Source organism: Tachysurus vachellii, chromosome 16 (genome assembly GCF_030014155.1).
Source record: "Tachysurus vachellii isolate PV-2020 chromosome 16, HZAU_Pvac_v1, whole genome shotgun sequence".
Classification (NCBI taxonomy): Eukaryota; Metazoa; Chordata; class Actinopteri; order Siluriformes; family Bagridae; genus Tachysurus; species Tachysurus vachellii.
The window spans coordinates 13030405-13045036 of record NC_083475.1 but is presented as its reverse complement, the minus strand read 5'-3'; the positions used below and the strand labels follow the sequence as shown (position 1 = coordinate 13045036).

At 37.6% G+C, this 14632-nt stretch overlaps 1 protein-coding gene across 2 annotated transcripts in view; it reads left to right on the top strand.

Moving 5' to 3' along the window:
• The first annotated feature begins 1071 nt into the window (after positions 1 to 1071).
• Positions 1072 to 14632, top strand: part of ahcyl2b (adenosylhomocysteinase like 2b) — a 29169-nt gene continuing 15608 nt past the window's right edge. Inside the window, exon 1 of one of the 2 annotated variants that reach the window (XM_060889030.1) lies at positions 1072 to 1431. In XM_060889030.1, the coding sequence (XP_060745013.1) occupies positions 1120 to 1431 (312 nt within the window). In that variant the 5' untranslated portion in view covers positions 1072 to 1119. The remainder of the gene's footprint in view (positions 1432 to 14632) is intronic. The other variant, XM_060889029.1, reaches the window with a different exon arrangement.

Genomic DNA, 14632 nt, shown 5'->3' with positions numbered 1-14632 from the left:
TGTAAATAATCCACATGTGAGAAATTTTCAGCATTGAATGTGTGAATTTGGTATTTTTTTTATCTTTCTGTGTTAGTGGTTTACTAGAGCATCAGTGAGTTTGTTGTAGGCATAAACCTCTTATCTCTGCTGTATATTTCTCATCCCATTCTGCCCATGCTCGTTATCCTCGTTATTAAAACTATATAAACTATTTAGGTAACAGGACCTAAATGAGACTCTCGCTTTTTGCTGGTTATGAGTTTGTTAATGAAACTTTTCTGCGTGCAGGAATTATGATGTTCACCAATTAAGGTCCGACATGTGGTTTTGGTTGTGTTGAATACTGGTAATGTGCTTACAGTTATTTATCACACTCACACAACAGAATGGAGATTTACTCCCTGAGCTGATTAAGATTTAGCTGAAGCTGTAATTTCCCTTACAGGAAAGGTTTATACAGGGATCAGTTATCGTAATCACACTTTAGATCAGGTGTGTGTTTGTGTGTGTGTGATGCATAAAGATAAATAGCTCTTTTTTCATGTTCTGACCTGCTAACAGGCCAAATTATAGAGCATCTTATTTGTTGTCATTTGCATCTTTTTTACAGCTTGATCTTCAGCAAATATTTGATGTAAACACTCACATGGCTGATTTATAACCATCATTTTGGATGATATCTGCCAAAAGGACTTCTTTGATTCAGTTCTTGGGAGTTTTTTTTTTTGGTTATTTTGATATTCAATAAATAAAATGCAAATTTTTAGACTTCTATGTGCTTGTGTAATGATTGTGTTTTCTTTGTCATGTTTTGCTTTTATAAATGTAAAATTTTTCCACCTGATCTTAGTATCGCATTCAAACTTAATGTTAAAAACAACAATATTTCAACCTTCATTCTTATAGAATGTTTATTTAAGCAACCTTTTTTTTTGCCAATTTACTGCATGCAAAACATTAAATATATCCACTGAACGTTTGTTTAAAAAAAAAAAAACACCCCTGACCCCCAGTAGCCTGCTATACTCTGTTCCTACAACTCCCACAATCCTTTGCAGTGATTCGGTTCGTCCTCCTCCACTCTTTTCCGGTTGTGTGTCTTTCCTCGGTTCAGTAAAAGCACTGTGGATCGCCGCGATGTCAGTTCAGGTTGTGGCAGCGAAAATGGCTGAGGTCGAGTTAAAAGACGTCCCTAAGAAAGAATCGCCGGTCGTTTCGCCCGTAAACCCCAAAACAGATGAAAAGGGCTCGTTAAACAACGAGGCTAATGTTTCTGTGACATGTCCGTTGTCGGAGCCCGTTGTCAGGGGCGACCCGAGTCCTGTGAGCCAGAACCCGGTGAAGATGCCTCAAGCGTCAGCGATGAAGCGACCGGACCCGCAACAAAACGGCGGCGAAGCGTTCGTTAACAGCGACGGAACGGTCGCTGAGGCTCCTCGCATGAAAAAGGTAACTATAGCCGATTTATTTCTGTACGTAGAAATGTATCCTGCGGTACCAAAATAGGGCTGTTCGAGTTGTGGGTTTTTTCCCCCTCATTAGCTTGTTAGCTTGTCATTGTGTGACGGAAGCTCGCGCACTGCTAACGGTTTTAACGGCAGGTCTTTTTCTCGTTAATAACGTAACTCGGATGTTTTTGCTCGTCATATTACAATTAACATCCACATATTCACGTCACGTTAATAGCCTGATAAATCTGTCGGCTAGGTTCTGACCAGTGCCAAGAAAAGGAAAGTTAGCAAGCAAGAAAGCACCGTTGGGGTTAAAGAACACATAGCGTAAAAAGCTGAAACGACAGCACGTTTTAAAGTTTTATATGAACTAACAGCCACAGTGTCGAGGTTACTGTACTCCGTTTGGACTGTTTATGTAACGTTAACGCCGTGCGCTACAATGCAGGTTCAGCTAGCTGATGTAGCTTAGCTTGCTAGCATGCTAGTCCGCAGTGCGCTGTAATTGCGCTGGATCTTATTTATGTACCGAGCGCCACATAAAGTAAGTAGCTTTAGCACTTTGTCTCCTGGGAAATACACAGATACTGTTGGGGTCGAATTTGTGTCTGAGTGTTTTTGTCTCTACATTTATTTTCTGCTTGTTTATGTTTGGCACAAATTGAACGGAGCTGAAATACGCCACATGAGATGTACGTGAAGCAGACGTTATTGTGTTCATTTAGACGCCACTCACACGTGGTGGTCGTCTGGGGTGACGTCATCGCCTCGGTGTGACGTCATCGCCTCGGTGTGACGTGGACATGCAGATGGTTTGTGTAATAACGCACGTTATTATAACATGTACTGCGAATCAGATGATTTTATTCTTATATGGCTGTCAAAAACAGTCACATCACTCGTCACAAACGGATGGGTTTGTTTTTTATTCCTTCCTTCCTTTTAGTGGGCTTTCTTTAACACACACACACACACACACACACACACACTTTCTTAAACACACACGAAAAAGGTAACTAGAGCTGATTTATTAGTATACTTAGAGCTGTATGTTTTGCATGTGTGGCCTTACTCTCTCTCTCTCTCTCTCTCTCTCTCTCTCTCTCTCTCTCTCTCTATATATATATATATATATATATATATATATATATATATATAAAGTAAACATATAGTACACTAAGTACACTAGTCAACCATTCCATGGCTTCCCACAGTGATGTCTTCAGCATCAGCCTACACACTGTCAGTGTGTAACAAGGTCATCCAGATCATTATGTGCCTGCAGGAATGTTCACATTCTCGATTACTGGGCTTGATTTATCAGTCTTTTAGGTTAAAATGTTTTATTTTTCATTCTGTAAAAATAACAAGCTACTCCAAAAACAAATAACGTCTATCCCAATGGTTTACATTCCTAACACAGATGACTGCATACATGTCTTTAATGGGAATGCACCTGTGCCACAGAAACAAACATCTCGACCATTTGTTTTGAACACTACTCTGTTTTGGTAGGGTCCTTCCAGTATTGCTTAAATAAATTCCCCAAATAATCAAATAAATGACCAATTTCAGTATTCTTCCACTGCATATCTGGAAAAATGTATAATTGTTTTATAGTTATACCAGTTAACTATGTTATTGCTGCTTGTGGACATTTTTACTTTTCCAACTATTTTATTTCTGTTATTCTGAGTTTTTTGCACTAGTTCCTTCCCACTTAACACTGTTTCTCTTGTTTAGAGGACATGGTCTAATTTATTATTTGCACTTACATAGCCCTTTATACTTTTCTATTGTATCATATGTTGCATCATGGTCATGAGGAAACAACATTGTTCCAGGGTATACTGGTTATATAGTGGAATGACAATAAAAAAACAACTTGATAATCTTTTTTCTGCTTTGCTGACCCTCGATGATGATGGTGACCGTGAGATGAGCATTTTGAAAGAGTGGCATGTTGTCATTGATGTTGCACAGCCACGTCTTGGAGCTATGTAGGACCAACGTTGAGAAGTGGCTTTAAAATTCAAGATTTTTAAATCTTAAAAGAAACTCACAACTCAATAAAAACATAAAATAAATGGTGTCACTTGGTGATGGGAACATGGTTACAGACACACAAAAACTTTTCCTCCTATTTGAGAGGACCATTTCTTTTGTTTTATTTTGGATTGCTTTCTTTTAAATCATCAATATGAATTGATCAAGTTGCACAAAACTTAGTTAGAATTGTGTGTGCAATTGAAATGAATAATCCTTTTAAACTTGAAAGCATAGTAACTCACCAGTTCCAGAAATTGATGCTGATCAATCATTACTATTGAGGATCATACATAAATTTATGATAACACAGAAGTTCATTTTTCTAAACTAACAGGACTCTCACAAACACCGCATTTGTTGTTTATTGCTCCTGTGAATAAATTGATTTTGTATCCAGTTTGATAAATGAGGCCCATTGCGTGAAAGAAACTCATTCCTTAGCTTTCCATCAAAGTACACTTTGAGATCTTTTTGCCTCCAGGGGTTACTTTGATCTCTCTGGTCTCTGTAAAGAAAATTGTTTTGCACAGCAACAAGTATTTCAGCTTTGGACATTTGCTTGATTAAATAAAAAAAAAAAAAGTAACCCGATTTGCTCTATCATTTTGTGGAATTGCAGCTGAGTCACATCTGAGAAATGACAGCGAGGTCAAACTTAAGTGCTGGCCCTGCCGTATGTTCACTCATAAGCTTTAAGTAGTCTGGGATAGATCGAGGAGTATGTCGGTCCTCCTTTGCTGTTTTAGGCTCTGTGTGTAAATGAGTTTTGATTGCTGACCACAGGAATAATTTACTGTTCACTTAGTCTCTCTTACTGGAACTGATGATTAGACCATTTTTAATTTGGTGGGTTTCCACTCATGGACTAATATAAATGTATCTTTGGAATGGGCAACACAGCACAAAGGCAGTGCTGAGGCTATTGTTCATCTGGGAAGTGTTCATTTTCTTTATTCAAGACATTACCCGTTCAGCTTTGGCTGAGTGAAAGCACAAAGGTTTTATAGTGGTTTAATGGTTGAAGGGTTTTAGGAGTTCTGTTAATAACCTTATAACAATTACCAATGATTTATAGCTAGTAAGTGATTGAAGGTCATATACTTGCTTGCTAAATCACGGCCCAAGATAACTTTGACCTTTGGTCTTTAGCAATAAAATGGTTCAGTTTTCCATAGCCAAAAAAAATTACAGTCATCTTTACTGTAGTGAAGTCCCAAATATCCTTGTAGCATGCTCTCTCTTATCATTAGTGTGCAATGAAAGGCTGCTTTTTGTAACTGGGCTTGTTGCTAGCTGTTTCAGGAGCAGATAGTTTTGATTCTTTGATTCTCTTCTATGAAAGCCAGCTTGCTAAATGTGTGTTATGTCATGGAGCTGCTGATCCTCGGGACAAGGACTGGGGACTAGTGTATTACATAGATGGATTCTTCTAATCTATGTCTGCCCATGTCCCCACACCACAGATTAAGTGGCTCGCTCAGCTACAGAAGCGGGTGATGAAAGCATACAGTGAGTTTTGTTTATTATATTTACCCCAGCAGTACTTGATACTGTCATTAACTGTCCACAACAGGAGATTATTTAGATTGTGTGGGGGGAAAAGTGACAGGCAAAAAGAAAATTTCTGCTGCAATGCTATTAAACAATATGTTACCTCGAAGTTTGGGGTGCATGAGCATTGTTTCACTGCAGATCCAGTGACTGTAACCAATTACAAATAAGGAACTAGACTGTTTTAGATGATAACTTAAGAATTCTAATGAAATGCATTTATCTCACAACTCATTATTATTAATGTGGTGAAGCGAAAATAAAACAGATTATACCTAAGTTATTATGGCAATTTGAAAGGCCAGAGGACTGCATCCTGCTGGTCTTTATATTTTTCTTACCCCCATATGATATCTACCAATCGGAGAGGCACAAAAAGCCAGCCAACCACTGTTCATCCGTGAGGCACAGGCACTATTGATTGACCTGAGTGACTGAGATTGACAGGGCTGAAAAGTGTATAGCAGTCCTCCCACTTAATGTGCGTTTGCCAGATTTGCTCTCTTGCTTTGGATGGCTACGGCATCTTTGCGATTTAAAAATGTACGTGTTTGAGTGAAAAGTCACTTTTATTTGTTGATTTCTTTGACTGCTCTCTCGATGTCACCATCATTTCCCCTCGAAGCAATATGCAGTGACTTCTGGTGCCAGGGTATGCTGCTGCTTGTACTGTCTTACAAGTGAATGTCACAAAATCACAATGCATCACACTATATACACAATGATATCCCTAAAAGTCAGGTGAAATGGAATAATTTACCATTGGGGTAAATTAATGTATAATAAATATTTTTTGACGATGATGATGTATACAATATGCTATCTTTAAAACTGTTAAGATGAAGTTATATAAAATCTATGCAAACATTTAATTTGAATGTGACTCATGTCCTCCTGCTGCTGTATGTAGTCTAAATAAGCAGCTGCATTTATGTTTCAGACACACTCATGGAGATGGAGCTGTTTCTGTTTGTAATCTCATGCCATTAAACCATCAGGCAACTCATGTGATGCCAACAGTGAAAGTCCTGTAAGTGAATCATAGGTAGCCAAAGATGATGGGATTATTCCACTAAGAAGAGGTATTATTACAGAATGCTGTACAGCACGTGTACTTTTAAATGATAAGATAGTTCCTGCTTGTAATAAGATTTTCTTGGAAAGTACGTTATATTCATGTTTATCATTTATAGACTTCTGGTCAAAACGGGTCTTGCAGCAGTGTGGGACACTGCAGTCTTTTTTCCCCCCCAGAAGAGCCTAATTTTACAGGTTAAAGGTGGGGTTTCCATTGTTTGAAAGCCAATGTTGACATTTGAAATCACCAAAACAAACACGCCCCTAACTCAAATGGGTCCCACTCCTGTTTTGATAGCTCCTCCCCACACATACACCAGACAAGTATAACCCAAGTATAACCCAGACAAGTATATGCCCTGTTGGGGCAGCTGACCGAGAGTATATTTTTATCAATAAATGAACTCAATGAGTAATACTATGGTAATACAAATGTGTTTTTGTAGTACTGTGTGTTGTACCGTGAAAGGTTTATCTCCGTTTCACGCGGAATATGTTCAGTTCTCTCCAGCGCTGGAAAGCTGATCCTATATTAACATGAGTCCTATATTAACATGAGTTCTTGCCTTATCGTAAGTCTTTCTTTGCTTTCTTTCTTTGTTTTTATCCGCCATGTCAATGTTAAAACCGCTTTCTGCTAATGTCACACATGAGCACTGAACACTCTCTCCGCCCATATTGACAAGACCCGCCCCTTACTGCTCATTGGCTACACGTTAGTTTTGTTTTTGTTTTGTTTGACGGCCCAATACAGTTTTCTGAAGCATTTCTCAAACAACAGAGACCCCACCTTTAAGGAGCTCAAACGTGTGTGACGTATAAGAGAACACACTGTCGTTCAGTGGCAAAACGTGTTGCATACCTGTGGCTTGCTGCAGTTCATGTAGGTGATCTGCATAGTTCTTTCATATTGTCTACAGCCACAACAATTATTGGAAGACAATGAAGCACATCTGAGGAAACACATGGTATTTTTATTTAGTGCCATTTTGTTATGATGATACATACGGTAACATCAGCAAAAAGTTTGTGTTAATGACTCATGGGTTTAACCTACACTTTTTGTTACAAGTTTTTAGTGCCTAATAATAAAAGAGTACAATATTCTGATTGGTTAGTTTGCAAATCTTCCAGTACAATGTGCAGTAATCAACCATTCCTGGCTTCCTGCCCTTCTCTCTTCAGCGATGGCCTACACAAGAACAAGGTTATCCAGATCATCATGAATGTCTGCTTGATCACTTAGATATGCCATCAATGTACATGAGAGAATAAACCCTATGCTTGAAGAGATATTTTAATATATTTAATATTTGCTAATACTTTTTTCTTCACAATGATCATGTCTCAAATTGTGTGTTCCTCACTTCTTTATTTATGTTCATAGTCTGTACATTGTTTGTTTGCAGTAGCTCCATATAAATCAGCATTTAAAAATTAGCCTCTTTCTTTCCCCCTCATGTGATCAAAAGTGTTTGTGGGTGTGAAAACAGTAGTTTTGTGATTCTCCACTGGGCTCACCTAATGATGAATGATTGTGAAATAATAGTTACGATGTATACCCAAATTTGGACAGCTCAATAATTAATATGCATTGGTTTAATGCTATTTCTGTCAGGAATTGTATAGTTTCTTGTAACAATCCAAGCTTATACGCATGTTGTTGCCAACAAGAATTTCTCCGCTATGTCTTATCACCATGTAAAGTTATATGATGATGAGGAATGCAGAGATAGAAACACAGAGAACATACATTCATAAAACTATTGGAATAGCAAGAACTTTTTTTACACTAAAGGAAACTGGGGTTGAGATAAAAAGCTGAAAATCAAACAATGGATCAGAATTTTAGCTTTCATTTGCAAAACAATAGCAAATAAGAAAGCAAATATTGTATATACACGCTTATAAAGTGTGTGGAGGAAGTGCTGGAAACGTAACACTAGGGCGCTTGATCATGGAAGAGAACTGCTTGCACTTGCATCTAAAGAGCCACACACAACACACTGATTTAATATTAATATGCTTACTGGTTACAGAATGTTTAAATACTGCATCTCTGGGGATGTTGCCCTCATAATACACTGAAATGTAATATTTTAGTATTGAAATATATATTGGCTCATTGCATCAAACATTCCAGCAGTTGTGCAGTAAAACTAGCTTTAGAGGTGATTTATAAAGGTCTGAATGTAAAATGAGAGGACATAAGGGATTTATGTGTGTAGGGTCAAGTCTAAGAACCTCAATGAAACAGTGACATGAGTTATGAACAGTAAGATTATAGATTAAACAAGATAGAAACATATAAATCTTCTTTCAAATCTGTGGCTAATTTATCTGACACATTGTTTTGGAATGCTTCTTGAATACTATGCCATTTTTTTCATAAATATTCTATTTGCATTGTGATGACTTGAAGTAGCTCAGGTCTGTAGAAATACGATTCCTAGTCCTGCCTTGTATATGAATACACATGCAGCTGTTAAAGCAGTTGAAACTGTTTTTGCCGTAAATGATGAGGCCTAAATATATTAACCTATTTATAGATTACTTCTAAGAAATTTCTTCATTTTCTGTACTTGTCTGTCTATTGACCTATGTCTTCATCTTTAATCTCTAACGTTACTCTAATTTACCTTACCCAATCCATTTTGTTTTTAATAAAAGAAGCTAATTTTTAAAGTAAGTACCACTTATATATTGGCTTGATAGCTGGTAAAAAATTTTTTTTAAAAAGCAAATATATTCTGTAATCTCAGCCAAAGTTGTTCTCTGAATATTGCCATACTGTGAAGGTCGGCTTGTGCAGTGGAATATGGAAGGCTCTTATATAATATTTATGGCTTAATTGTTACCAGCCGTTTGTGCCTAGGTGGATTACTGTGTGTACTTTGTTCATCTGAATAATTTCCAGATTTCCCCTTATACAGCAGATCAGTGCAAACATTCTTGATAAGCTGATTGAGTGCCGTGACTGTGACGTAGTTTTTCTTTTATCACAAGTACACTTCAAATCAGGAAGAAAAAAAAAGATCGCACTAAAATAAAGCCAGTATGTCTTTGATGTCTAGCTGTGTGGTTTTCATAGATAGCAGGACCATTGGGCATTTGTTAGGAACAACAGATATATCCTTTTTAGCAGATGCTGTGTAATAGAGGTTCCCTTCTTTTTGAAGTATATTTTAATAGCATTTGAAGTATATTGACTTGTAATAAGATGCACTAAGCTTTCCTTGACATGAAGTCGTTCCTGTTTAATTCCTTGTCAAGTTGTTCGTCATTGATCGAAGAGACTAACAGGTTGACTTTTTGTAGCTTGCAGGTTGGCTAAGACCAAAAAGTGATCATGTATCTTGCCATAAAATAAACATCCATGTCATATGCTTGGACATTTGAAGCATAGTAGCATGTGTACAAATTAATCCCCCTTTTTCCTCCTTATTCATTAAAGGGTTTAATTTTTTCTCACATTTAGCTGCAACAGTTTAGTTACATGTACCATTGATTTATTGTGAAAAAATATATTGGTTAATCCTTTTTGTTAATTTTTCACAAAGGAATATAGCCACTCATAATGAGGCCTCGTTTTAAAAAGCTGCGTCACAAAGAACTCTTACAAAAGAGCCACTTTGCCGTCTGGACTGTTTCCTGTCTGCCTGATTTCAAGGCACGGGCCATTTCTGTACAGAAACTGTTATACATGTCTAGGGGACTTTCCATCTTATAGTCATTAACAGGATGTTAAGTTGCATTTTAATTAGGGTTTGCTCTATATCCAAAAGTATTATATACCATGTTGTTATACCATACAACATGTTGTGTGACAAAATGTCCTAAAACGACGAGCCTCGATATGACTTTCACACCACAGTGTGTTAAACATAATTATAGCACTGCATAAAGGAAACTGCTATTTTCAGTAGCATCCCCATGCAAACCTGTAATTTAACTACAACTTCAGCCCTCAATCCCCACCATTAGAATCTGGACATAATTAGCAAACTACAGGCAAGTGTAAAATTAGCTGCTGCTGCTTTTTTTTTTTTTTTTTTAAATTTTGTCACACATTGTGTTCCCTCTTACTTTTTTTTTATTTCTTCACAGACTAGCACATTAACTGTAAAGACTTTGGAACATATTATTTGTCTTGCGTGTTTTTACAGGATAACAGTCGTGATTAGAGATAGAAGGTACATGTTTGTGCCTGTTTTATGTCTGTCTTTGGTAATGAATGAGCTGTACATCAGATTTCAGGTGTTTTTCAAGCTTGACATGTTGAAGCTACAAAGTGAGAAACATATAATGAACACCACCATGATGAATGTATTGTTTGTAAGAAACTTGCCAGCTAACATGTATAATCATTTTGAGTTTATGATGTACTTAACTACTGAAAACAATTATAAAACTGTATGATTTATTGTTAACATTGTTAACATATTGTTGTGTCTGTCATGATTGATCTAATGTAAATAATACAATTATCTTGTGTAATGTGGTGAACTGATATTTTATTTACATTGAATGCTGAGCTCAGGGTTAAGGACACCTTATAATCTTGCTGAGTAGAAGGTTCTTTTAGCCATGAGAGAAAGGAGCTTTAAATCTTACATACTGCAGCTGTAATTATAGGTTAATCCAGGGCTATCAAGTATCATGCATTGAGCGTGACATTCACTCATTTTGCTCTTTTCTCACGCTCTTCCGCCACACATCGTATTTGTCACGCATAAAAACGTACTATTTATCATATATTTAATATGCCACAGCACCCAAAATGTATCTGTCCACACCGTTGTCTCTATGGAACCGGGCAGGATTCAAGCGCGTCTCCCCTGGAGTTCTTAGTTGAGCCTGACACTTATCAGCCAATCACTTATTAGCTGTTTGCTGGGGGGGTTGGCTGTTTGCTGGTTGACGCTTGCCCGTCTTCAAAACTTGAGATCCCTGTTAATCAGAGTCACATTTTACCTTGTTTGCTATTTATCTTTCAAAGCTCAACCACTGAGACAGACCACAGAGTGTGACTCGGAGATACGCATCAGATCGTGTGTGCAAATTTATCAGCACCAAATGATTTCCATGTTTACTGTGACACTGAGGTAAAACAGGGTGTGCTTCTATAGTGGTTAAACATGACAAACAGCTATGATACACTAATGAGAGTGATAATTATGTCTTTTTGTCCTATTTTCAGGTATATTTTTGCAAATCAAAGGCATCTGTTGAATCGATTTCAGACTTGTAGCTAATCAAAAGTGAGTGTCTTGTACCCTAGAGTGAGATACTGCTAGCTTGCAGGCGGCCTTCACACCTCCTCATGCTGACATGCTTTACTGCATCAAATCGGTCCTGCATGATTGGAAGTGTATTATATAATAGCCAGAACGTCCTCATTTATTATTTGAATGTTGAGGGCTATCTGAAAAAAGTTAATGTTTAACAATAACTCCTACCTCCTTTCAGTCTCCCTTTTTAAATGGTAATATATAAGTATTCATGAAAGGGTCTATATTCAATTTGGATTTTGAAAAAATAAAATATTTTTAAGCTCTTTTTTTTGCACTAATAGCTTTAACACCTCAGTCATCGGTATATGTACATTGTTCCAAGAAAAAACTTAACCCTGGAATGTGCTCCACTCTGTATCATTTTCCTAAAAAGGACTGTTAATGATTAAGTGAAGCAGTTATTGTTGGTGAGAGAAATATATAGTTCCCATCTTTCTAAAAATCCTTCTCAGTGTGGATAAATTAGCACGCGAGGGTTCATGCCCTGACTTGTATCTCATGCCCTATTAGAGTCTTTGGCACCTGTTGGAACATTAGCCCTTTCACTAGAGGAAAACCAGTTTTACACTCTTTCACTTAATTCCTGAAAGAATATCATGTTTTAAAGGCCTAAGCACGTTCCTATGAAGATTGCCGTAAGACTGAATTAGCTGTGTGCATGAACTTGGTTGATCTTGGGTGGAGCAGTGATTTAATTCACGACAGTTGTGTAATATCTACTGAACATCTCCCCAAATTCTGGCAGCAGTGAATAAAAAAGTTTTGGTCTATTAGCAGATACTTTCATTTATTTTTTTGGGAATCATGAAAGTGAAATCAGTACCTTGTGGCTAAACATTTCAACATTCACAGTCACCTATCATTGGATCATAGGTTATATCATGCGCATTATTACTTCTCATCACTATTTAAATATACAGCTTGACTAGAAAAGAAAGATGCTTTAATTATAGACCCTGTGCTTAAACAAATGATTATTAAAAAAGTTATTCTTGTGTTGTCAGTCAGCTTGATTCAGGCTTATACAGAAGAATTGATCACAAAAACCAGTAGCCTGTTTTTGGTTTCTTTCCCTAGTTGCCACTACTGTATTTTAGACTCCTGGTGGTGGGGTTTCCATGATTGTTGTAGCAGCCACCACAATCCTCATGGAGAGTTTTACAGTTAATGGGGTTACAATGAAGAGTCTGTGTATCAGGAAAACATTTGCTGCAAATGGTGCTAATTACATGAGCATAATGATTTATATATAATTAGGTTTGCTCCCTCTGTCAGCTGTGTGCATGTAGAAAGAAATACCTCAGTTATGGTGAGTTCAGCTGTGCTGTTCTCATTGAGGAGAAATAAGGGTTTAGTCACTTTCTTTTTGTTAGATCTCATGCTTCTGGTACATATATCCCCTTCAGGTTAACACACAGTAACATTATAACATGTTTTTGCTTATGAGTACATACAGATTTTTGTTCAGTTCCCAAATGCAAAGTTAAAAGTCATTAAGTGAGTTTTTTCCTTAGATAGACAAAATTTGTCCTATCTGCAGGTCTGAAGCCAGTGAAGAGCTCGCTGAATTAACCATGAACTTGTACATGGTTAATTCAGCGAGCTCTTCACTGGCTTCAGAAAAGCATTATGGCTTTTTTTGCATTATGAACAATAGTTGAACCCCTCTGGGATGAAAAACCTGAGGCTGGTTCTCTTTCAGGTCCAGAGTTTTTTTTTTTGTTTTTTTTTTTCCTTCTTTTTTTTTTCTCCCTTTATCCTGACTGGCAACTTCTTCTAGCCCACCTTTGAAAAATAGGCGTTAAAAGTCTTGATATTTTTCTTATCATTTCACAGGCTTTATAAATGATCACCCCACTCTTGTTGATCCATTGAAGACTCAGCAGGACCTTTTGTGCAATGCTTCTATTACTTTGCCTGAACAAATTGCTTTCCCCGCTTATCAGCACTGCAAATGTATCACACATTATTAGAAGATGTTTTTAGTGCCCTTATCCAGACTTGAAGGAAGGAACATCGCACTTGCTGTTCAGTGCTTACTCAGAGCCTCAGAGGGACACCATCTGGCACATAAATAGAAGCTTTTATCCACAAGCCTCAAGACAATGATTGCCTCTTGTCACGTGGTGCATTTGCAAAGGTTTTTAGAACTGGATCACAGGAGCAGGTTTATGGCCACCTGAGTGCACTTAGGGTTTTATTGATGCTGCCGCTCTGCTTCAGGATAAGGATTTTTTTTGTCCTCTGATGCTGAATATTAGTGACCGGAATAGATAATAAACAATAAAACCAATTGCCTAATATTGTGTAGGTCTTCTTTGTGCTGTGGTTTCTGGCACCAAGACTTTTTTAGCAGATCCTTTAAGTCCTGTGTGAGTTGGGGCCTCCATGTATCAGACTTGCTTGTCCAGCACATCCCACAGATGCTTGATCCGATTGAGATCTGAGGAATTTAGAGGCCGAGCATTCTCTTGCTATAAGGGAATACTGCTATTAGGGAATATCATTGCTATGAAGTGGTGTTCTTGTGTTCTTGGTCTGTTACAGTGTTTGTGTAGGTGGTACCTGGCCACATCAAAGCAGAACATTGCCCAGTGCATGCCAATGCCTCCACTGGCTTGCTTTCTTCTCATTGTTGTGCCATCACTTCCCCAGGAAATTAAAGTACACACACCCACCCGTCCACATGATGAACAAAAAAATGTGATTCATTAGACCAGGCTGCTTTCGTCCATTGCTCCATAGTCTAGTTCTGATGCCCAGTTGCCCATTTTAGGTGCTCTTGGACAGAACCTAGAGGGGACGGCGGTCAGTCTGGGCATTCTGAATGGTCTGTGGCTAGACAGCTTCATACACAACAGGCTGCAATGCACTGTGTGTTCTGAACCCTTTCTGTCATAGCCACCATCAACTTTTTAAACAGTTTGTGTGATTGGACCAAATATCTATGAATATGTAGAATAAATTTTAATTGTGAAACAATTTGATGTGTAGTCCTACTTAACTTTAGTGGTTACGTTGCTGTTGATTTGAGACCCTGTAGCAAGAATCCTATAGTACTGCATCATGTAGGCTCTTGTTGATATTACTGACTTTTTTTTTCCAAAGCACAGCTGATGCTCAGTATCAAGAGGCATCTCGCAGCAGAAGAGAGAGGGAGTTTGTTTTATTAGTGGCAGGGAATCGTATCGGATGACTTTGCATAAAAGTTTTTTAATCGACCTATCT